Source organism: Rhineura floridana, chromosome 1, assembly GCF_030035675.1.
Source record: "Rhineura floridana isolate rRhiFlo1 chromosome 1, rRhiFlo1.hap2, whole genome shotgun sequence".
Lineage (NCBI taxonomy): Eukaryota > Metazoa > Chordata > Lepidosauria > Squamata > Rhineuridae > Rhineura > Rhineura floridana.
This window is the reverse complement of record NC_084480.1, coordinates 297,790,900-297,817,081: the sequence shown is the minus strand read 5'-3', so window position 1 is coordinate 297,817,081 and position 26,182 is coordinate 297,790,900. Positions and strand designations below refer to the sequence as shown.

The 26,182-nt window shown below is 40.9% G+C and overlaps 1 protein-coding gene across 9 annotated transcripts in view; it reads left to right on the top strand.

The window, feature by feature from the left end:
* The window catches only part of TRPS1 (transcriptional repressor GATA binding 1), a 302,076-nt gene that overhangs the window by 93,789 nt on the left and 182,105 nt on the right, over nt 1-26,182 (top strand). For 8 of the 9 annotated variants that reach the window (XM_061605416.1, XM_061605406.1, XM_061605362.1 and 5 more), the window contains 2 exons: nt 7,399-8,528; nt 18,103-18,709. In XM_061605416.1, the coding sequence (XP_061461400.1) occupies nt 7,399-8,528; nt 18,103-18,709 (1,737 nt within the window). The remainder of the gene's footprint in view (nt 1-7,398; nt 8,529-18,102; nt 18,710-26,182) is intronic. The other variant, XM_061605424.1, reaches the window with a different exon arrangement.

Sequence of the window (26,182 nt, the reverse complement as noted above, 5' to 3'; positions counted from 1 at the left end):
CACATTCTCTTTTGTTTTTGGCATAGTTTCGCCTTTAGTCTTAGCTGCTTTCACACTGCACTTTATTCCATTATTCTGCAGATTTCTTACCTGGTAATTTGTGCATTATATTTGATCTTTCACATGACGTACAAGCTAGTTTTGGAATTCTAGTGGAATATAGTGCAAGTTTAGTGCTAATTTTCATGATAAATAATACCAGAAATAATCCGTTTGCAAGCTTGGGAACCCAGAAAATTGTGGGAGTTTTTTGCTACCTGCACCCACTCACGTGACAGGTGTCCCAGCAGTGTGTTCACTCCCTTTAGGCACTTTTGTTTTTGTCTGATAAAAATTGTAGCAGTATCCTGGTGTAGGCACAGATAGCAGCAGCATTTCCCACACACATCCCTGTGTCTATACAACTAAAAAAAAAAGATGCTAAAGGGAGAGGGGTTGCATGGTGATGGGACGAGACCTTAGACCTCCTACACAGTGGGGAACTACAGTTTGCAGGTGTATAATGAGTGAGGGATGTTCATTGCAGCTGTGTGAAAGATAGTTGCATGCAATGCTGGTATGTCAGCTGAAAAATCTACTGCTTCTTAATGCAAAAGGTACTGCAGTATGAAAGGAAATTTAGAAATTGGGATAGAAGTGCTACCATTTTAATTCATTAAATTAACACAATAAGCCCCATGTCTGAAAGCAGAGCTTCTGAATCAGAAAGTCAGTGTAAGGCTTGGATCTATTCCGTGCTGTAGACAGACCCATGCGCACACATGTCCAAGTATGCCACAAATTCCTGCTGTTTGTGCCACTTACAGGATGCTATAGCTTTTTTTTTTTAAAGCTATGTATGTTCTCTGCTAGCTGTTATTTAGAAAAGACAATAATGCTGGGAAAAACAGAAGGGAGTAGAAATAGAGGAAGACCAAACAAGAGATGGACTGATTCCATAAAGGAAGCCACAGACCTGAACTTTGAAGATCTGAACAGGGTGGTTTATAACAGATGCTATTGGAGGTCGCTGATTCACAGGGTCGCTATAAGTCGTAATTTACTTGAAGGCATATAACAACAATGAGTATTATTATTTATTAAATTTATATCCTGCCCTTCCTCCCAGTAGGAGCCCACGGCAGCTGTCACTAGTTATGAGTGATTTCGAAACCTGAACAAATGATTTTAGTTAGTAAGGTGAGATATGAGAGTTGTAAGGCAGGGTATGAGTTGGCTAGTCCGTTTGTACCTTCAGGAAATAGGGCTGAATATTCATTCAGAAAGTGGGTGGAAAGGGGAGTAGTAGTATTATGTGAATTGGTGTGAGCAACACTGCTGAGTGATTTGTCCTTGGGACTAGCAGGGGATTAGAGTAATTTGTATATTCATATTTGCCTCTCCGTATAGGCTTTTTTATACTGAAACTGTCTTTCTACTGATCTGCAAATCTGCACATCCATTTGACTGGAAGAGGTCTTGGCATTTATGTTATCTTTGTGCTTGTTAATTGTTTTGCATGGAAACTAGTTTTTTCCCCTCCCCATTGTTTAAACATGATTCTTTTAAGTACAGTTTACGCTTCATGAAAAATTGCCTTTTTTGTATAACAATTACCACCTTTCACGAATGGGTCCCATTTTAAATGGTCATCAAACACTCAATGAAGTGCAATCCTAACAGCTAGTAATCCATTACACCCCAAAATTCATATAGATTTTTCATTTAATTTTTTGTAACAGGCAAGAACAGGACATGCCGTAAACAACTATTCCTTATACTGATGATAGTGTAGGGTTGATTAATTATCTGAATTCGCCACTGTGAGAAAATTATGAAAATATTAGAGCTGCATCAGATATTATTTGGTTTGAATTTTTGGACCATTGAAACTAGCAACTCTGGCATGGTCAAAAATGTTTTTTAAAACAATCTCAATCAAATAAATATTAACCTGTTCCAATCCTCTTTGGCACCATTGCTTTCCCTAGTGGTGCCTGCTGCTTCCTTCCTTTCTGTATTTCACATGCGTGACTCCACCAAAAAGGGAATCCCACAATGAACTGGATGATGTTACAGTGCTATTATTTGGCAAATTTGGCAAGGAGAGGTCACTGAGTGCAGATGAGGGCAACACAAGTGAGCATTTTCATAAGGAGTGCTGAAGAATTGTAAAAAAGAGGCGGCATTTTTCAACACTGCCAAAAATGTAGGCCCGGCTCAGCTCTAAAATGCTCCCATTTCAGGTGATAGATGAAAATGATAAGAAATCAGGTGTCCCATAATAGCTGGGCTTTTCACATTACACTTGCCTCAGGAGAAGACAGTAGTTCTTGTCACTTGAAAATTACTTTTTTTTTTTTGACAGCAGAGACATTTGTCGGACTCCCATGAAAAGACAAAAATAACAATGCAACTGTATGTTTTGGCAGACAATACACATTTACAAGTAAATGCAAGAGTGAGTTGTCCTTTGTTTTTCCAATAAAGTCTTATTTCCCACATACAGAAAAGTGATGTGAAAATCAGTCTCTAGGACATAGGCTAACATTATTTTCTTTTACCATGGCACTTTAATTCTCAAAAAAGGTTTTGCATATATTTATTCCCTTCAGATGTGATGCCATACTTGGAGTGTGTCTTTTCAACTAGTAAAAGGTCACATGATCCTGCATCTGTGGAAGAGTTGGGGCTTGCAGTTATAGCTCTAGTCAACTCATCCTTTGAGTTACAGTCAAGACTCATTGATCATAACTGAAGATGGATGGATGGCATAATGAGCCAAACTCCTGCAGAGTACCTGGATTTTCCACTGAAGTCTTATGGGGCTATAAATGATAATACATTTATTATATAATAAAGCAATTGCAATGTAGGCAAATAAAAAGAAAAGCCAAAGCAAACAAAAAGGCCTCCTATTAATCTGTTATGCTAATCTTTCTACTAAACCACAGTGACAGCCTTGTGTGTAATTTAAAAAAAACCCAAACAAATCCTAGATTGTCTGTTAAAACTATTTCCTTTTTCCCAATTTTTGTTCTTTATAGGGTTATTGACAATAAGATTAAGGTCAAAATTCTGTTCAGGTACATACAGAGTTGTGTGGCATTTCCCCAACACTAAGAGTTCTTTATTTTGAAACAAGTCAGAAGCCTTCAGAGATTGTAGTTGATGTCCCTTATTTCACAATCCTGTAGCTCTCTAGAATACTCCCGTTTTTTTAATAGCAATTTGCATTGTTTTTGCAATCTTGCCCGCACCAAAACCAGTAACTGCAGCTTGTTGACACATCTGCAAATTACCTATCATTACCGTGAACTAAAACTGAAGCAGAGAAATTGGCAATGAAACCCTACCAGGCATAAGTGTTTAGCTCTAGGACTGAAACACCTTTCTCTCTGTGCCATAGTCATGTCTTCCCAGAAGAGGAACCTATTGCCTTGGTTTCTGTTACATCGGGACACAATTCAGCTGGCCAGAGAAGGGTGCAGTAGTCTCTCTTTCAGCAGGTGACATAAGGGAGCCAGTAGGGTTGCATTTGGTGGTTTAAAGCCCCAGACCGTGGCCCAACACTCCATGCAGAACAGCTAGTTACTTGAAGGTAGACTACGCAGCTTGCATGCTCTTCTTACCTGCTTGAGTCAGTACTTGCATTGTTTCTAGACCACTGGCCTACAATGCCAACAGCTGTTACTGTCACTTAGGAAAGATTTGCATTACCAACGTTAAGTTAGTTTTAAGTCAGTTTAACTATCAGGGGACTCTGTTCCCAGCCACTCCACTTCAAAAATCTTGGGAGTTTAAGAAAGTGTTCTAGAAGCCCCACAAATCTAATTTCCAGGGTTCTTGAAGGGAAGACACACAACTTTTCAAATTGGTTTCTATTTTTTGTTCTAAATGAGTATTTTACCAGATCAAATGTTTCTGTGGCATATGTATGTGTGTGTGACTGACTGTGTGTGTGTTTTGGGGAGGGAATGCAGGGAAACACCTTTTCCTCCTTTTTGATTTCTAAAAGAGATTTCCAGTTGGAAATGAGCTCCGAAGTCTGATTATGTGATTGCATATAAATGTCAAAAAGAAATAATAAAGGAAAATTTTTAGCGTGGTCCAGCTCACAATGTTACGACAAGAGTACAGGCTACATTATCATTCACCTGAAGCCTTTGGGATAGAGGGCAAAATATATCAGGTTTTTTTTTGTCCAATGCAATTTCAGTAGAACATTAAAGCGTGCTCCAAGTTTTTGATGGCTCTTGGGACATCCCTTTTCAACTTCTCCAAGGATCTGGAGTGGCTGGGCAGTTTTGAAAGAGACAAACCTGTTGGCGTTAGGCTTTCTGGTAGGAAAGCATTTACCAAAGAGGGATAGCCTGGTGGCCTCCCTCAATAATAAGTTAGCAAGACTAAGGTTGTGAAGCAGATCTGGTGGCTTTGTGGCAGTCCTTGGAATGGGATTGGCTCTCTAGGAGAGGGTGTTACCTGATTCTCAGGACCTGAAGAATTCTGGTATGGTGTCTTGGCACAAACTGTTTACTGCTCTCTCCTCTAATTAATGCCCCTGATTAGCATGGGGGAGTACTAGTGTCTCATTCCAGGGCTCCTTGTTTGAGTCTTGTGGCACTTGACATTGGATTGAGCATTAATAAAGGGTGGGAAAATAATATAAAGTTTTAGGAGCCAGCCGTCAAATGTTTAGGCACCAGGACTTATTTAAATCTCTCAGCGCCAGCTTCCCTTTTTTAAGAGCCTAGGCCTCCTGACACCTGGTTTTTTTCTGTTCCCAATGATTGTTTTTGGTCATCATTTAAGATGCCTTTATTAACTTTACAATGGAAAAAAGAGCCTTAACCAGTCTTACTTAAGTAGAGAGGGCCAAAATCAACTTTTTTTGCAATGCCATTTAGCAATTTATTGACTCACCACACGAGCCTTGCTTGGCTCTGCAGCAGCATATGAAGAAGTGCCATCTTTTCTCCAGCTAAATGGCTAAAAGGCGTTTATATTATATGCATTTTTAAATGTTTACATTGCATGCTCTTTGTGCATCTGAATCTTTCCGTATGGTGCAATTCCGAAATGAGCAGTGATCCTTTGTGGCACAACTGTCAAAGAAAGGGAGTGGGGATATCTTTATTTGCCTAATGCAGATTGAGAGAATCACCCAGAAAAATAGTAATTCGCTTTGCAGTTGGGGAAATTAAATCTGTTCTTCCATTACAGAATGTGTGCTGAAAATTTATAGGTTTTCAGTAAAGGATACAAATCCAAAGAGGTGCATTGCTGAATCCCAGCCTCCTGTTACATGAATGTAGTTATTAAAGAGAAAACTGGAGAAGGGTGGAGGGTGGATTCCAGTGTGTATAGAGTGTTTCTGATTAATTAATTTCTGAAAAATGGATTGCATGCACATTTTCACAGTCTCAGCACAAGAAGTAAAGCAGTGATGATATTGTAGTTATGAAGGTGGTTCCCCCCCTCACTTTTCATTCACACTTCCCCCTCCCCTTTGGCTTTCAATCCAGTCTATAATCCTGCTGTGATTTATTATATTTTATATTTTCCCATTGATGAGAATAGGATTTTCCAATTAATAGGCATTGGAGGATTGCAGCCCAGATGTCCCAGGAGAAGCAAATGTTGTTCCAGTGTCACAAGACAGGTGTGGCACACTTGTGGGAAGGACTGAACCATTTGTTGCGAAAGCAAAATATTTTACTAACAGAAGCTTGAAGAAGCTATGCTTTCTTCCTTCCATGAGATGCGTTCATTAGATCATAAGAAGAGTTGAGGCTTATGCATTCCTAGTGATGTCATGATTTCTGTACATAGCAAAAGTTCTTTCTCCTCTGCTTTTGTGGTTTTTCTATATTTTGCTAAATTAAGGCTCTTTCTTGAGGGACATCTACATTAAGAAACCTTAGTGCTTCAAGACATGTGTGGCATTTTCTGTGGCCTAAAATTAGTTTTAACTTGTTGGCCTTAACTTGCAGTGGGCTAGACTTAAATTCTGCCAGAGACTCTGTGACTAGTGATTTGGTTTGAGTGACCTCACCTTTTTGACGTGTATCTGTCATTGCAGACGTATATTCAGCAACCAGTGAGCAAAACAAGTTTCTGCATCTTGGGAAACTGCCATTTTCAGGCCTAGCCTTCTGTACAGTCTAGTCCAAGAACAGCTGACAAAAGTGCATTTCAGTGCAGGCCACACTTTTTGCATAGGCACAAAGGAAACTAAAGGCTAATGTTGCGATACAGTTTTCTTCCTGCTCACAGACTTGTTCAGAAAACAATGGATAAATCTATTTCTTTCTCTAATATGGAACAGTTTATATTTGTGCACTTTTCTTAATCAATTAAGATTAACAGTTGTGGGTCTGGTATCTTTTGGTGAAATATCTTATTCCTTATTCTTTAGGTGACCATAAAGCTCCTAGTCCAGTTGGCTCCTTGTCATATAACCATCTCAGTTGATATGTCTTGCTGACCTTCATTCTCTTGTGTTTGTACTTGTATCCATGCCCTGTTTCTCTGTGCTTCTCAATGAATCCAGTCCATGGGATCCCAGGAGTGACTGCTCTTTACTCGTCTACCTCTCATGCTTGGGTTCCTTGTCACCTTGCACTGCATAGTTAAACTCTAGAATTAACTCTCACAAGATATACTGATGGCCACCAACTTGGACGGCTTTAAAAGAGGATTAGGCAAATTCATGGTGGATAAAGCTACTAGCCACAATGGCTATATTCTGCCTCACAGCATTGGAGACAGTAAACCTCTGAATCCCAGTTTCTTGGAATCACAAGTGAAGAAAGTAATGTTGCACTCAGGTCCTGCTCTTGGGCTTCCCGTAGGCATCTGGTTGGCCACTGTGAGAACAGAACTCTGGACTAGATGAGCCATTGGCCTGATCTAGTAGGCTGTTCTTATGTCACCGGGTTTCCTATATTCCTGTAGAACAACAACAAATGGCATACATGGTTGTCACCCCTTCTCCATTTTATCCTCATAACAACCCAGTGAGCTATATTAGTCAGAAAGGCTGTAACTACACCTAGTATGCTTCATGGCCAAATGGGGATTTGAACCCTCGTCTTCCAGGTCCTAGTCCACCACTCTACCATTCCTTCCATTGCTCCCTTCTATTTCTTACTACTTTGAGCAAATGCACTAAGGTAGCATCAACTTCTTCAAGAAAAGTATTGTATGAGGCATCTGTCTGCCAAGGTTTGCCTAGTAAGTGGTAAAAATGTAATTTTGGGATGAAAGGACAACATGGATGCTGTTCTGTTTCATAGTGATTTGTAATACAGCATGCACAGTGTAATATGTTTAAGTATTCTTTTGATGTTTCCCCCCCTCTTTTGTGTTAAACATAAATTACACATTGGTTAATGTTCTCCTTTTCATCTTTCACAGGTGACTTTAGGTGGGACCTTTATTGGCATTGGACGCAAAACTCCAGATTGCCAGGGCAACACCAAGTATTTCCGTTGCAAGTTCTGCAATTTCACCTATATGGGCAATTCATCAATGGAGCTGGAGCAACACTTCTTGCAGACCCACCCAAACAAGATAAAATCCACTGTTCCTGCCTCTGAATCCAGCAAAGCATCAGAGAAGAACTCAGGCAAATCCAATCCTGCTGTTCGATCATGTGAGGCTGCAGATCTGGGAAAGTGGCAGGATAAGATCACCATAAAAGCAGGAGATGATACTCCAGTTGGTTATTCGGTGCCCATCAAACCTCTTGAATCCTCAAGACAAAACGGTACGGATGCCTCCAGTTACTACTGGTGCAAATTCTGCAGCTTTAGTTGTGAATCATCCAGCTCGCTCAAACTGTTAGAACATTACAGCAAGCACCATGGGGGGAGCCAGGCAGGGGGCCTTCACCCAGATCGGAATGACAAGCTCTCGAGGGGGTCGGTCATTAATCATAATGACTTAGCCAAAAATTCAGATGGAGAGTTAGCAACAAAGACCGAGAAGGGCTCTAGCGTGGCCAAAAAGAAAGACTTTTCCAGCTCAGGAGTGGAGGACAACGTGGTGACAAGCTACAATTGTCAGTTTTGTGATTTTAGGTACTCTAAGAGCCATGGCCCAGACATAATAGTGGTGGGGCCTCTTCTTCGTCATTATCAGCAGCTACACAACATTCACAAGTGTACCATTAAGCACTGTCAGTTTTGTCCCCGAGGCCTCTGTAGTCCAGAAAAGCACCTTGGAGAAATTACTTATCCTTTTGCTTGCAGGAAAAGTAATTGTTCCCACTGTGCTCTCTTGCTCTTGCACTTGTCTCCTGGGATGCCAGGAGGCTCCAGAGTCAAGCACCAGTGTCACCAGTGCTCTTTCTCCACCCCCGATGTAGACGTTCTCCTGCTTCACTATGAAACCACACACGAAGCCCAGGTGTCTGAAGTCAAGCAAGAAGCAAATGCCCTGCAAGGGTTGGACGGGTCGCTGAGTGTCAAAGAAAGCAAAGAACACATGTGCACCAAATGTGACTTTGTCACTCAGGTAGAAGAGGAGATTTCTCGACACTACAGGTAAAAAAGTGTTGTGTGTGTATGAGTGCATATCTGTATATGGGCCTGTGCTCTTCAGCATTAAGAAGCTCCAGGTTCAAATGTGGGAGCTTCCCTGCACATAGGGCCAGTTCAGAGGCTTATCCAGTTGTCAACGCCCTGCGGACAATTGTGAGCGTTTGTTCCCCTCTACATGCAAATAAGGTAATGATGGATGTGAGGGCTTCATTTGTGTGATCTCTCTCTTTTCTCTTGTGAGTGAAAAGAATCCAAGGATTTGCCAAACAGGAAGCCTTTGTATTGCCGGTTAGTTCTCCAGGGGTACTGCCTGCAACGATGATGGGCTGGGGCAGGGATAGCCAGTGTGGTGCCCTCCAGAGATGGTTGTACTACAACCCAGTCTGCGTCTGTGTTGGAATTGCTTTTTAATATGTTCTTAAACCTTTAAAAAAAAATGTTTTTAATCTTAGACAATGTTTTTAAAGCTTTTTTAAAACAAATGTTTTTAAAGATGTTTTGTTTTAGTGTGTTTTAAAGTTTGTTTTTATGATGTTTTAAAGTTTTTAGTGCTTTTGTTTGCCGCCCTGGGCTCCTGCCGGGAGGAAGGGTGGGATATAAATCAAATAATAAATAAATAAACTCCCATCAGTTCCAGGCAGCACGGCCAATGGTCTAGGACAATGGATGCTGTAGTTCAACAACATCTGGAGAGTCCCACAATGGCTATCGCTGGGCTAGGAGAAAGTATACACTGACCCAGGAATGCCCCTTTCTATGAACAGGGAGACTGCGTGACACACAATGGCACAGGGTCTGATTACACTCTAGTCCCACCTATTTTAGGCCTACACCATCAAAAAAAATTGCTAGCAGTAGCAGCTGCCATTTTAGTTAGATTTTGAATGACTGAGCAAAATATCTCCAAAATACTATGATGTATTAAATGAAATTCTACTATTGGGTCCAAAGATTCCTCTTAGATGATTTTGTTATTTGAGTAAAACAGTCAATTTATTACATTCTGCAGAATTTTTTTTAATAACAAGGTGGCCTCCAAATCTTGACTATCAGCTGCTGTGAAGTATGTTTTCCAGATTAGCCACTCCTAGTAATCATGCCTCTCAGTTCTAAATCCAGTAATAAAAGTAATAATGAAGTTGGTGCAGCCTAAATGTGGAAGATGTGCCAATCTTCCCAAATGTGGTAGATTTGCCAAAGAGATTGGCCGTGATCCATCTAAACTTAAAGGTGATGAAATCCCATTTATTTTGATGGGGCAGTTAGGCAAATGCAGTGCATGCCCGTCTTGTTGTGCAGAAGTTTCTTTCCCAAGTTGTGCTTAAAATAATAATATTAACAGCAGATTTTTGTGTGTAGTGGGCACCATTTCCACCCCTCAGATCCTGGTAAGAAATACCCAAATGTTCATAATCCAAGAATGGGTATATATCTGATTAAACTAAGGCAGGATTTCCCTATCTCTGCTCTCCTTCTACCTTGAGATGCTAGTGATCAGATCTTGAATCTTTTTTGGGCAAAGCAAGTGCTCTAGCACAGAGCCACAGATCCTGCATGTCAGATAAAAAGAAAGAACTGTTAAAGGCCTCTTTCACACAACACGCTGAGCCAGAACTTGGCTTAGTGAGACTGCCCGAGTGTGTGGGCTCCTGGAGAGGAAGAGCCATAGTTCAGTGGTAGAGCATCCACTTTGCATGCAGAAGGACCCAGGTTCATTCCTTGGCATCTTCAGTTAGAGCTGTGAGAGAGCCCTGTCTGAAATCCTGCAGGACTGCTCCCAGTCAGTGTAGACAAAATTAAGTTAGATGGAGCAATGGTCTGACTCAGTATAAGGCAGCCTCCTATAAGTTCACAACTGCTTTGATCCTCCCTGGTCCTTTTTGCTGTCATGCCGTGATGAGCTAAAGTGATGTTTGACAGTGTATCATCTGAGCCGGGGCTAGCAAACCTTCATTACAGTGTATGGTTAGTAAGGAGAAAGCTGTACCAGGAGCCCCTGTTTGGTTGACATATGAAGTGTGGTCTCGCTAAGCCAGTGTTTGGTTTAGCGTGTTGCGAACCAGGACGCAGAACTGTATTTGTCAAAAATTTCCTCGGTTGCTAAAAACAATCTAAAATATAATACAAAACTGGAAGAAATTAAAAAAAGGAAACTTTAAATGCCTATTGAAAAAGAAACATTCTCACCTTACAATGATAAAAAAAGGCCGAGAGGGATCCAGATGGGCTTTTCCAGGACAGATGTTCCAAGCCTGTAGTTCCACAACTGATAACAGATTGTAGCTCTCATACCCACTTTCCTAATGGCATGAGATGTGGGCCCAGAAGGCAAGGCCTCTGAAGCTGATCCTAAAGCCTGGCCAGAACTATATTAGCAGAGGTGGTGCTTAAGGTTACCAGGATCATCAGCTGTGGGGTATAGAGGGGTAATTCCTATTTCTTAAGGGGTTTCCCCCCCTATTAGTCCCTTACATTTCAAGAAAACATTTGTTTTCTTCCCTTTCATAGCTTTATTCTGGCATATTCATTTTGGAGGTGACCACAAGTGTCCTTTTTCATGTGAATGCGGCACTATCTGGTGAAAATCACAAGCTATGTATTACTCTTTGGGGGCACTTTCTCAAGGCCATTACACAAAAATGTAGGGCAAAGTCACATTATGTTGAGCCTTGAGCTTCAAAAGCGATGGTGTGAAATGCTTTGCCATGGCATTGTGAAATTCTGATCTAAAAGTTGGGCTACATGAATATGAATATTATGTTGGGCATCTTGAGAACATGTTGACTAGGCATTGTGAAATGAAAAGGGAGGGATCTACACTATAATAGAAGCATTCAGTTGGGATAAAAGCAGAAAGCACCTGGACATTGCTCAACAGTTAGCTGTGTTGACTAGAAATAATGGTGCCTGCTGCTCATATGTATGTGACAAACGGTTGTGGCCTACACAGGCTCCAGGCCCCAGCATGCAAGTCCCTTCTTTCGATCCCAGCGGCCCGTGGTATGCTGTTAGGATTAATTAGTTAATGATTGTAAACAGCTTTGAAGATGAAAAGTGGTTTCTATGTCTTAGGTGATATTACAGTTTATTTTTATTAGGGCAACTTGCAGCCATATTGGAAGACTTGAACACACAGGACTTTGACCACACTTTGAATGGACTTTCTTAGGTTTAATATCTCACAGGTGATTGAAAAGACTCTTCTGCTGCGAGCTCTTTCAGCTGATGTTTTTGTCTGTTTAAATTAAGATGTCCCTTTCCAGGAAAAGATAATAGTTTTTTTTTATTCCCCAAACTGGAATTTTATATTTAGGCCTTTTGGTCTAGTTTTCAAAAGAACCGAGTGTCATATAGTTACTGTTGACGTCAATGGTCCATAATACTGTTGGAAAAAAATCACACCACTTACTTAGGTGACTAAATATGCTTTTGGGAAGCTAAAATTAGGCTCTTGAGCTTCAAAAACCTTGGCTAGAACTCTACAAACCTTCTGGCACAACAAACCAGTATTTATTCTGTATATATATCTACGTATATTTTTACTCCCCCCACAAAAAAATCCTATACGATGAACTCCCTTTTTACATAGTTGCTCTGTAACATTTATATAGGTGTCATTTTCATTGTTCTCTTTTTCTCCATACCCAAGCTTGCCTACTTTGATTTTCAGATAAAGGTTTTTTTTTTTTAAAAAAGTTAAGATTGATTTAAAATGTTAAGGTCAGTTCACTATCTTATTTTAATTTCCCCCCCCATATGAATAGTAAATATTTGACAGTGGGTTGCACCCACACGTCCGTTCATGCAATGAGACTTCCATTTCCTTTCCTCCCCGAGTGTGCCCCCACAGTCTGCTCCACAGCCCCCCCCCTCCAGAGCCAATACTGAGTGTGTGGTGGTGGTGAAACAGGAGAGAAAGTGGAAGCTCCATTGTGCGCACAGATGTCTGTTGCATGAGCAGAGCCGCAGAGTTGGATGCAGCCCGTGGCATCTGGAATTGTCAAACTGTTGTCAAAACGAACCTCATGAAAACTGTTCAGGCCTTCCTTGACTATAAATCACCAAGGCATAGGCTGCATTCACACTGAACACTACACCATTGTTTGTTTAGGTTTATTGTGACTTGTTTGAATGTCCACATCCACCATAACTAACCATGGTTAGCCATGATGGCTATGCTCTGCCTCCATAGGTGGAGGCAGTATGTTTCCAAATACCAGTTGCTGGAAACCGCAAGAGGGGACAGTACTCTTTGCACTCAGGTCCTGCTTGTGGATTTACCCTGGGCAAGTGGTTGGCCACTGTGAGAACAGGGTGCTGGACTAGTTGGGCCAATGACTGACCCAGCTCTTCTTATGTTCTTATGGTTTACTTTAGCAACAAACCACTATTGAAACCATGGTTTGTTGTTATTGGTTTATGAATCTCAGTGTGCTTTAACAGTCCTGGATTGTTTCAGTGCCAGCCACAACTTCTTGCTAGAGCAGCTAGAAAATGAAACCACTCCCCAGGTTAAGCAGCTGTCTCTGGCACTTTTACAACAATGCAAACATAAAACTGCACATGGTTAGAACGAGCTATGGAAGCAGGGAAAATTTGCACAGGAGTGTGGTGGGCAAGGGAATAGAGTTCATGAGCTCACAATATGCTCCTGATCACCTAAACATGATTAGAAAAATCAGGAATTTGATGTCTGCATCTGGTACCTGCCTCACCCAGCAGTTTCTTGGTACAGGTTATGTTTTGAGGAATTTTAATGAAGACAGAAGGGAAGTAATGAAGGGGCACACCATTTTTTTCAAGACTAAATATGTACATTGGGAAAGTAGTTCTCATGTATTGCTGAATTTGATGTAAAAATCCTGGATGTGGTTCTGATTAAAATCTGGTTTAAATCCTATTAATGTTTTCATCTCTAACATTCAGAAAGCTCAAAGAGAGAGAGCAATTTACATAAATGTCCTGCTTCTATCAACTTGGTGGTATATGTATAAAAAATTGTGTTTGTTTCTTATCTTCCATATTTCTTCAATTACCTTTATTGAACTTTTGCATTTTACCAACTCTCTTTCTCTCCCTCTCCATCAATAAGTGTAACTAGATGAGATGCCATTCATGAAATTAATAATTGTATGAATGGCTTTTTTAAAAAAAAAAATGCAGACTGGAGAGCAAGTAATCTGAATTGGCATCCTAGTATGGAGGTTAGGGGGGCTTTAATCTTTTGCCATCCACCATAATCCTGACCTGGATTGGTTTCTGTGCCAACTATTAGCATTGGGGAAGAAAACCCATATTGGGGTGCATTAATTCTGTGAATAGCATTTTATATATCTTGGCCCTAATTCCCACTCAATTTGGAATATTAATGTTCTACCCAATGTCTGATGTAATGGACTCTTATTAATAACCAATTATTATGGAATCTGGAGTTTTCAATTTGCATGTTTTACATTAAAAAAGTTAGACCACCTCCCATAAAGCCATTCTTGATTTTTCTAAGGCATTCATACAGTAAATATGGGCTCCTGCTGGGAGGAAGGGCGGGATATAAATCGAATAATAAATGAATGAATGAATGAAACTTCTAAAATCTGGCATAAACATATGAAAACTAAGGGGAAATCTACATTAGAAATGATTGAAAAATGCTTAATCGTCACTGTGTCCTGTAATGAATCCTAGGAACTGTAATGTAGATCTCTTCAAATTAATTGTGCTAGCCTCTCATACAATTCTCTTGATTGGAATTATTACAGTTTTGAAACTGATTTAAATTAGTAGTGTACTAATTTACACCAGAAAAACTTGCGCCATCTAATTGATGTTTGAATATACACTTAAAAAAAAATAATTGTCCCCCAAGATCAGGGCTGGAGAAAGAGACAGATTGAGGCCTACTTTCTGGTATTGAACACTGCAAGACACAAATCAGGAGCTTTGCAGGCGCAGCACCAATTTCCTATGCCCTGCATGTTAGGTCTTCCAATTAAAGTAGTTAACTTCTTGCAGTTCAAGCCAGCACACAAAAATCTTAGTCCAAGGGTAGTTAGAGTGTGGTTCCTTAAAGATGTTGTGGACTAGAAATAACCCCTGCCAGCATAGGCAATAGTCAGGGATGATGGGAGTTGTAGTCCAAAATATTTGAAGGGCACCACAGTGGCTACCTCGGTCCTAGATTGTAATACTTCCAGTACTGAAAGTCTTGGGATCCTAATCCAGTGGTTTTGTCAGTCCAATGTCTTTACCTGCTACAAAGACTGCTGAGCAAATTATTGCAGAGAGAAGCTGCTGTGCCTCTCTGTGCTTCCAGGCTCTCCCTTATTGCTTACCTGCCGCCTGTCTGCCTATCTCCTTTCTTCCAGACATACCCTGAAGTAGATTCCCTGCACGACTGTGCTCTTAAAACCATAGGGGCCTGATAATCTGCCTATTTAATTCGAAGTGTGTTTGTTTCTTATTCTGTTGTTATGATATAATATGTGGGGTAGAAAAGGACCAGCTCTTGTAAGGAGACCTGGGTGTATTCGTGAGCCAAATGCTGTTCTTAATGAAGTCAGTAGGAGCCTAGCCACTGGCTTCAGTGGGACTAGAATTCTTCATTCATTTTCCAGCAACTGGTGTTGCCATGACAATCACATTTCTTACATGTGTTTGATCCTTACATGTGTTTAGTCCAAGGCTCACTCACTCCCCCTGCCCCCAATTCACTTAATTTAGCCAGGGTTGTTAAATATGTGACTATTTTTACCTACACAAGATAGATGTTGGGGGAGAACTCATGCAGGGGAGAAAGCACATCTGTACACAGTTATATGTATTTTGCCGTTAATGTTGCTGAAATTGCACTATATTTGTGGCAATAGTGTACATACTGTGAATGGGTTGGTTTGCTTTATTATTAACAATATTTGTTTCCTTACCTGGAGGTCATCTAGCATAGGAGCATTATCATATCCCTCAGTATTGTTGAACCCCAATACATGAGATGTATGCCGGCATATGTATTTTTGGAATAAGGATACGCTTGCAGACTTTTGCATGTTTTGTTAAAGGGCAGGGGCTATTTTTTAAAAATCATTTTATTACAAAGTCTTGCACACCGGGGTCCTGATCCTGACTGGGGTCTGTGTGCTACTGTAATACTAATAAAACAGTATCATGTTAGCTCATAAAATGTGTTCTGTTACTATGGCATACACAGGAAATTGGCAACATATTGTTCCGATGTGGGAACATATGTTTTACATAGTTCAGTAATACAGTACTTTGCATGGTCTGCTTGAATGAAAAGAGGCATGTGTGTTATTCTAAGGTATAAAAGACATTTATAGTGGCTGTACTAGAGATTGCATATTAGGTAATTCCTCTGCCTTCTTAGTTGAAGGTTTATGATTGATTGGAGTCTTTCTCGCCCCCTCCATCTCCATTCCCTCAATTTCACTGCACTATCTTATCACATAATCTGGTCTCTTGCTTTTTAAAAAGTCAAATCTCTTAAAAATTTGAGAATATCCACAAAAGAACAAAAAAAAATTGTTTCCTGCACAAAGCAAACTGCATTTGGAATAAACAGTTTTAGTCCCAAGGACTCCCTGTACCCTGAATTGTTTTGCATGAATTATATGTTGTTGAAGGGGACAAAATTATCAGAGACCATACTCCACTGTTTTTTAGACAATTCAACTGGAATTCCTCTTCCTCTCCATGCAGCATTTTATGTATATATCACAGGTTCACAATATTTTTTGCCGTTTCACCATTTCATCCCAAAATAATTTGAATTATGATAAAATGCTTTACAATATTATTTCCTTGAAAGAATTCCAACAAAAATAAAAAAATGGTTTCCAGTTTTCATGACATACATCCGGTTTTTGTTTGTGCACACAAATGGTAATAAAACAAGTGAATTTCTAGAGTTTTGGGCAGGGGTATAGTCGTTCAGAGTCTCAGGTGGTCTTAGACCCTTTACCCTTTTGGGAGCAGGGTCCCAGTGGGGTCCCTGCATCTCCAGCATCCTGTGAGCCAATCAGTATGAAAGGGTAGTATCTTAGCCGCTGCTTCCTTGACCTTGCCTGCTGATTGGAACTAATGAGAGTGAAAGGAGGTAAATCAGCCACTGAGAAAAGTGCTAATACTCCCCCCTTTCATGCTTATTGGCTCCTAGGGATGTCTGTTGTGGGAGAAGGCATTAACAAGAATCTCATTCTCAACCCCACAGCAAAAAAGGGGGAGGGAGTGTGGCTATGACTAACATGAAGGCACCCTGCACTTCTGACTTTGACACTACACTACTGCTTTTGGCTAATTCCCACAATTTCATAGCCATTTGTTTGTTTATTTATTTATTGTACTTATATATTGCCCCATAGCCGAAGCTCTCTGGGCAGTTTACAGTAATTTATTAACAAATCACACTAACGAAAGAACATAAGATGAGCCTGCTGGTTCAGGCCAGTGGCCCATCTAGTCCAGAATCCTGTTCTTACAGTGGCCGCCCAAATGGCCAACCAAAGTAAGCTTAATTCAATTATTTACATCTAAAATAATTATATGAGCTAAAAGTCTACAGGGTGGCAGAGAAAAACCTTTTCATTCTCTCTGTCTGTCTGGCCAAACACCTAAAATCTATATGCAGACTGGTCTTTTTTATTTGGGAAGTATCACTACTTCTTTGAGTAAGGCTCAATCTAATTGCCATTACTTCTTCACTCATTCCTCATTTCTTTCTCTCTTTGTCTACCTAAAGTCCCCAGGTATGTTCCTGTATGTTCTCTTTAAAATGGTAACCTATAACTTAGTCCCTTTAAAGGCCATATTTTAGAACAAGTGACCCATGAAGTCAGCTGTTGTTTTTGATTTCTAAACTTCTGTGGAAATATTAACTAAAATATCCCAACTCTGTAAGTCAAAGGAGACATAAAGCTTTGGGCATAACTACCACTGCCAGGTTTTGTAATGCTGATCAGAAGTAGTCTGAACTGACACCGAAACAGTCCTTGATCACAAATTCAACAGAACCCTTAATTAAAAAAAATAGCAAGTATATTACTTAATTAATATATTTATTTTATTTTACATTTTTAGCTAAACACCTCTTATAATTTTACTTAGGAACATGGTCTTCTGTTGGTACATCATGACCCACAACCAGAAGCAGTCTTTTTGTGGATGTGCCACATTACTGTAGTTGGGTGAGCCATAGCCAGCTTTTGAATGGAGGCAAATAGGAGAGAATTATATATTCTTTGTTCATAAATGCAGGAAGATGGATTGGGGCTGCAGAGAGTAGCCTCAGCCCTGGTGTTGTATGATTCCATCTAGATCCTCTCCCAGTGAGTTACTGGGCCCAATTCAAAGTGTTGGTACTAACATATAAAGCCCTGAATTGCTTGGGAATCAAGTACCTAAAGAGCACCTTTCCCTGTATCAACCATCTCTGACTCTACAGTCAGGCCTGGTTGATGTTGCCGTCACCGAGAGCTGCCCACTTAATGCTTAGCCTTTTCAGTGGTGGCTCCCCATTAGTGGATTAAAGTTTTGTAACATTATTTTTTTCCCCTTTCTCTATCAGGAGACTCCACAACTGTTACAAATGCCGCCAGTGCAGCTTTACAGCTGTTGATACTCAGTCCCTCCTGGAGCACTTCAACACTGTGCACTGCCAAGAAATGGACATCACCACAGCCAATGGGGAAGATAGCCACGGGGTGGCTGCTGCTCTTAAGGAAGAGCCCAAAATTGACCTGAAGGTCTATAGCCTGATGAATGCAGACCCCAAACTGGGAGAGCCCGTCTCTGAGAACATAGTGAAGAGGGAAAAGCTGGATGAAAAGGAAGTATTAAAGGAGAAATGTTGGCCTGATGGGTCCAGTGATGATCTTCGTGGTGCACCTTGGAGAGGAGTGGACATTTTAAGGGGAAGCCCTTCCTTTACCCAAACAAGCTTGGGCCTTCTGACCACAGTGTCTGTTGGCCAAGAGCAGCCAAAGCCCTTAAGGGATAGTCCAAACGTAGAAGCTGCCCATCTTGCACGGCCTGTTTATGGCTTGCCTGTCGAGACCAAGGGGTTTCTGCAGGGGGTACCCCAAGGAAGCGGAGAGAAACCTGGACCACTCCCTCAGCCATATTCTGGATCTGGTGATAACAAATCAAAGGATGAATCTCAGTCCCTCCTAAGGGTAGGAAATCTTTTATTTTTGTCTGTGCATGTGTATGGTTAATTTCTTTCAAACTGATTCTTAGCAGTCAAGCACGCATTACTGATGTCGGGGCCTTGAAGAATTCAGACTTTCATGAGTAGACTGTAAAGGAATAATTTTAAGAGTGTTTGTACAGAGCTATGCATGCTAGTTGCAGCAGTAAGTGATCTTTGTTTGTGTTCGCTATTAAATTAGGTTGTACTGAGTTAATAATTCCTGCTGATTTTGCAAGATGATGTTACATTTAGAAAACGAAAGCACAGAACCCCAGAAGGCTGCACATCTGTTACAGTAAAACATCTAATCACCTCCAAATTTTAAGGTGGTTTGACAGTACATAGTTAAGCAAGCCGTCACTGGATCAAACAGCTGAAAATGTGAAACCTGAATCAAATAATAATAAAAAGTAGGTCTATGATTTTTTTTAAAAAGAACACAACACAGAGTGTAATTAAATATAACATTTGGTGGTTGTTTAGTTATGTTGGAAATTGAAGGAACTGAGGAGGCGAAATGTTGGTACCTCCTTATTGCATAAACACCCACACCCACGCATCCATGGATCACAGAGTGATATTGAAATTGTGTTTTTTTAACCTTTAGATCTCAAAAGATGGGCAAAGCAGAAATATAAATGGTGCCATAAATGCACCAAAGAAAGTCAAAAAGCAGATCAGTTTCAAAATAGGAAGCAGAACCTTGATTTCAATACAGGCAGGCCCCTCTTATACGGCAGGTTCCGTTTCGGACTGCCACCGTAAAGCGGAAATCGCCATAAAGCGGAACCCATTGAAAATAATGGGGCGCGTTGCATGAAAATGTCGCAAAAGCGCAAAACCGGCCTTAAAATGGGGAATTTCCCCTAATTGAAAGCTGCTGCATCAGCGGAATGCCGGAAAACGGAACGCCAGTAAGTGGGGCCCTACTGTACCTTCTTTGAGAAGCCATGTATCTCCCAACCATGGGGTTATCTGGCATTTAACTCTGTGTGTGTTCATATGCAGATGAACACATGTGAAATTGGTTTATGACATTTTCACTGTTGGAGCTGAAGTAATTGTTTTGGAGGGATATACACATTGGAAGGGTATTCTTCTTAACATTGGGGAATTCAGCACAGAGTGAGTTCGGAAGGTTGATCCCTTTTCCTTTCCAGCCACAGGAAAACCCTGCAGCTTGTTGTAGGTAAATAAACACAATTGATTAATTTGATGTTATTTGTTGGCACACACAGGGCCAACATGCTCCTGCTATTTCTTAGGATGAAATCATTCTTCAAGCAGCAGGTTTGTGTACTTGTTTGTTTGGGGATTTTTTTTGGTAGGGTGGTCAACGAATACTTTGGAGCCAAATTTGTAATGCAGTTCCCCACAAAGTTGTGACTGACTACATATTTCATAAACTTCTTGTTTCTGCTTCATATCTTGGACTAATGGTGCGAGGGGTGGTGGTGTCAGTTGTTTGGTAGGGTATAACACTGGGGTGTGAGGGGAGCTTCATTCAGCGTGGTTGGCTTAATTGTCTTATGGGGCCACAAACTCTGCTGGTTTTACTTGAAACTGTGGTTTTCACTTCCTGCTTTGTGGCCAGTCCTTAACCAGGGCTTTGGTATTGAGAAATAATAGTTAACCATGTCAAAGGAGAACAAGCTATAGTTAGGCATTATGTCTGTGTAGGGCAGAAAACTTTATAATCTTCAAACTGTGTGGAAAGGGACTGTTACTGAATTTTGAGTAGAATTAATTCATTTTAGTTACTATTTTCCAGCCATTTCCCCAGGAGGCTTTCACCCTAGGAAGGAGAGCACAAAGATATCTTACAGCACATAACATTGTCGATATTTCTATCCCTCTCTTCCTTAGCCTGGCTGCAATTTATCTTGTAAAGGTTTGTTGATACAGGATGAGTCTATTGATATGCAAAAATGTTCTTTTGAGTGGTGGAGGGAAGCTTTGGCTGCTGCTATAGTAGAGAGACTGACCAAAGCAACCTTGTTTACTACGTTGAGAACTCTTCTTTCTGGGCAAACATGCTAAATTGATTTCAAATGAAGTAAGTTGCCTGGTTAATTATATTTAGACTTTTATATAATGCTTTTCCTCAGTGGTCAAAGCATTTTAAACATATAGGGTGGTATTCAATGCTAGTCCTACTCACAGAAGGCCCATTTAAGTTAATAGACATGACTAACTTAGATTCATTAATTTCAGTGCATCGATTTAGAGTTGGTCTTAGTTGAACACAGCCCACAGGGTGATATCCACTTGAAATATACTCAGCGTAGAGTCACTGGAATCAATGTATTCAAGTTACTTAAACTCTGAGTTCGGACTAATAATGGATTTCACCCAGATTATTTCAGTAATACATATCAAGAAGCTGTGAGGTAGGTTGGCTCTATTATTCCCATATTATGGATGTGGGAACAAGGAGACTAAGAGATGGTGGCTTGCATCAGCTGGTAATTGCATTAGGGACTCCTTAGCTCATTCTTTTAACCAGTACATTTTATACAAATGCATACCATGCATGTTCTTGGAAATGTTTGGGTTCTGGGTTAGCTGGTTTTCTGCACAAAGACATTGAAGGAACTTTGGGATTTCATACCTGTCTTCTTATCATTCAGCAGGGTATGTGACTGGAGGCACGGGCTTCAAAAAAAGAGTTCCATTCCGTACGGAAAATGCCACTCCTTTTAATGTATTTTTGAATGTGGCATGAATTATATTGTCAATTGTAGTATAAGAAAAGAAGTAAAAGATAGGACTCAGGTTACATAAAGAAAGTTTGGAAAGCAAGTATCTTTTTTAAAAAAGTAAATCAAGGTCTTGTTAATAATTCTGCAGAAAAGTGTTTATGTCCCTAGGAAGCCTCTTGTACTGAGCAGAATTGCTAACCCTAATCCACTTGAAGGAGAGGGGAGGAGGGAGCATGGGAAAAGGGAGAGGCATTGGCTCCTGACATTTCTGTAGCAAGGTAGGTCATAAGATAGATGGGACCTACTGGTAGACCTTAGAGTGATTGGCCACAGACCAGCAAGGATTCTGACTCCCAGTTATGTTGAGTAGTGCATGTTCTATAACAAATTATGCACACAAACATTTTTTATGGTACAGGCTATGAAATCAGGGCAGATCACTCTCTCTCTCTCACCTACACACATGATTGCGTATATGTTATTATAATGAATATGATAAATCTATGGACTTAAGCAAAGCTTAATGGCACTTTTTGTGAATAGAAAACAAGCTGTAGTGTTGCAAAATATGAAAGACAAATATGTCCCACCTTTTATGTCTAGATTCTCTTCTGATAAAGTTTACCAGTGTCATTGTACTCTGATTTGTATTTTCATTTGGTTTCAACCTTGTTAAATATGGGGAACATTCACTCTATTGTATTTGAAGATATATTTTCAATGCGATGAGTTCATTATGAGTGACTTGCCCCACCAAAAATTGGTTACGATCAATTGTCTCACCCAAATCAATGCTGCTTAAGCGCAAGTAACTTTCTTTCCATGGTTTAACAGGTTTAAACAGGTGGTGTACATGTGGGAAAAGGGGAGATTGTCAGAGGTATACTGAAGACAAATTAGTTACTTTTCGACAGAGGTTAAGTGAACATCTCATGCAGAATTCCTTTCAGTGTCAGCAGTTTCAAGGAGACAGTGATTCAGTTTAGTTGAATCAGAGCACTAATGTACACCTAGTATTAATTAATTAATTAATTGTTTGATTTATATCCTGCCCTTCCTTCCAGTAGGAGCACAGGGTGATAACTTTTGGTTTACATCAGGGGTAGGGAACCTCAGGCATGGGGTCAACTGCAGCCCTCCAGGCCTCATCACTACCTAGCTCTGGGGAATCTCCCTAGGCCACACCCCCTCCCCAGCCATATCCTTTTTTCTCCAGGCTACCCCTCTCCCTAGCTTTGTTTCACATCCTCCTTGAGCATCTTTGCCAGACTGGAATGTATCCTTTTAACTCTGATGATGACTTTTGTTTGCCTGGATTGAGGTTAGGGATGGTCATGCGAGTGTGTGTAGAAACCAGGCAACTGTACAAAGTTAAAATTTATATTCATTGCTCTGTCCACTTTTGCCTCTGGCCCTGGTTGTCCAGAAGGGAATGTGGACTTTGGATAAAAAAGGTTTCCTACCTCTGGTTTACATAAAGTCCCCTTGATTTCAGATGGGAAAATTTTAAGAAAGCAATTCACACTTTGAAATCAGTGGGATTTAGGCTTCAATCCTATGCACCCTTAGCTGGAACTAAACCCCACTGAACACATAGGATTTATTTCTAAAAACCAGCAGAATTGAGAAGTGTTTTAATGAATGGAACTGCTCTCATTTTGTGTATATTGTTTCAGACAATGTATCCAGGGCCTCAATGCCCTTAAAAACATAGCTGCTGAAAGAAGGAACATCTGAAATAGTTTCTCTTTAGCTGCATTTCATTTTTTCCTCATTTCCTCTGACTCTGTTAAGGATCTTTCAGGAAGTATTTATAGTCAAGGCTATTCCTTACCATACGGGTTCTCTAATTAACTGAGGGAAACTCAGCGGGTGCCATGTCTTACTAATGCACATAACTATGTTGGGTCAAAGCACTGCCGAACTTTTTCAGCTTTGTTAGCACCTGTTTCCACAATTCAGTGTTTGGGGATGTGGGGAAGTTAGTGTCTAAGGTTAAACTACATCCTGCAGAAAAACCCCTAAAATAATCACCTAACAAGGAAAAGTGTTAAAGAAACTTAGTGGAAACATTTGCTGTTAAATGCTGGATGGCCCTGCATTTAAAAAAATAAGGGGACAATGTTGTTGAATTGCAGAGACTTGAGATTCCTATTACGTTTTAAAATAGTTCAGACAATTTTTTAAAAAAACTGTGTTTAGAAACTACTGGATTGAATTTGCGTGCAAGTGGATACTCTTTGTGTCTCAGTAACCAAACATCAGCAGAACGTAATATTTAAAATGTTAAGCCAGCTCAGCTAAGTGGATGTTTCTGGACTGCGTGGATCAAGTTTAAGCATTATTGGGTGGAGAGGCAGCCTCACTCTCTGGATATTTACTCAGCCACAGCTAGGCATGTTTTGGGAAGAAATGTGTAGAAATGTATTAGGCGGTAAAATCATAATTTGGGTGTGGTGATATAATAATATAGTGCATGGATGTTACATCAAAAACCTTGAGGAAAAGGTGAATCAGTTTGCAGAACAAAGAAGTTTGAACGCTCCTATTTTTTTAAAAAAAAATTGTAAGCAATAGCGTATGCCAAAGCTGCTAGGTTTGGGAACAATTCAGTTTAAGCTGAGAACATCGATCTGAATCCTTATTCAAAGTTAGCTACATAAACTGCATTGTTATAGAGCCAGTTTGAAAGGTCTTTCAACATCTCTCATTCCAACAGAAAATTTAGTGATGAGGGAGGTGTATTAGATTTTTATCTGTGCCTACTCTTGTGTTATGCTGCAGCATTGCAGCATTTAGTTAGTCTTCCTCATCCTGCATCTATTGAAATAAATGTAAAAAACCAATTCTGGTTTACCTTATTATGTGAGTCTTGGAACTGTGTAGGAAGGAGCCAGTAAATCATTATTAGCCTTGTATATTCCAGTCTCTTGGTACCTGGCAATTTCCGAAGCAAAGTGTTAAACGTCTTTTCACTTGACATTACTTTTATTTCACTTACCTTTCATTTTCAACTCATTTTCAACCCAGAAGGTTTTAGTGATTCTTTAACCCATTGAAGTGTCCAGAACACGGTCTTGTCTTTCATTATTGGATGAGTTTCAGTTGGTGCAGCTTGAGGAAGTGGACAAGGTGCTTGGAATGGTGCGGGCGACCACGTCTGCTCTAGATCCTTGTCCATCTTGGCTGGTCAAGGCTAGCAGGACTGGTACCACCGGCTGGGCCAAGGAAGTGATAAATGCCTCCTTGAGTGAGGGAGTAGTCCCTAGTAGCCTCAAGGAGGCAGTAGTGAGACCTCTTTTGAAGAAACCTTCCTTAGACCCAGATAACTTGAACAATTATAGACCGGTGGCAAATATCCCCTTTTTGGGCAAGGTTCTGGAGTGGGTGGTTGCCAATCAGCTCCAGGTGCTCTTGGATGAGAACAATTATCTGGATCCGTTTCAATCCGGTTTTAGGCCTGGTTTTGGCACTGAAACAGACTTGGTCGCCCTGTACGATGACCTCTGTCGGGAGAGGGACAGAGGGAGTGTGACTCTGTTGATTCTCCTTGATCTCTCAGCGGCGTTTGATACCATCGACCATGGTATCCTTCTGGGGAGACTCGCAGAGTTGGGAGTTGGAGGCACTGCTTGGCAGTGGTTCCGCTCCTACTTGGCGGATCGTCGCCAGAAGGTAGTACTTGGGGAACATTGCTTGACACCTTGGACTCTCCATTGTGGAGTCCCTCAGGGGTCGATTTTGTCCCCCATGCTTTTTAACATCTACATGCAGCCTCTGGGTGCCGTCATCAGGAGTTTTGGAGTGCGTTGCCACCAGTACGCTGATGACACGCAGCTCTATTTCTCCTTTTCATCTTCTACAGGTGAGTCTGTGGATGTGCTGAATCATTGCCTGACCGCGATAATGGACTGGATGAGAGCTAATAAACTGAGACTCAATCCAGACAAGACTGAGACACTGTTGGTGAGTGCCTCCCCTGCCCAGATGGTGGATGTTCACCCTGTTCTAGATGGGGTCACACTCCCCTTGAAGGAACAGGTTCGTAGTCTGGGAGTTCTTCTCGATCCTTCCTTGTCTCTTGAGGCGCAAGTGGCCTCGGTGGCAAGGAATGCGTTCTACCACCTTCGGTTGGTAGCCCAGCTACGCCCCTATCTGAACAGGGATGACCTCGCCTCAGTTGTTCATGCTGTGGTAACTTCTAGGCTGGATTACTGTAATGCGCTCTACGTAGGGCTGCCCTTGAAGACAGTTCGGAAGCTTCAGCTGGTGCAAAACGCAGCAGCCAGACTGCTGACGAGGACCAGCCAGTCAGCACATATAACACCTGTTCTGGCCCATTTGCACTGGCTACCTATTTGTTTCCGAGCCAGATTCAAGGTGCTGGTTTTGACCTATAAAGCCTTACACGGCGTGGGACTGCAATATCTTGTGGAACGCCTCTCCCGCTATGAACCTACCCGGTCACTTCGCTCAGCATCTAAGGCCCTCCTCCGGGTACCAACCCATCGAGAAGCCCGGAGGACAGTTACTCGATCTAGGGCCTTTTCTGTAGTGGCCCCCGAACTGTGGAACAGCCTCCCCGAAGAAGTATGCCTGGCGCCTACGCTTGTATCTTTTCGGCGCCAGGTTAAGACCTGGCTATGCTCCCAGGCATTTTAAGCGTTTATGTTATAATTTAATTTTTTTATTTTTTATTTTTTTCTTTAGTTGCTGCTTGTGTTTATTGTTTGTTGTCTGATTTTATTGTTGAT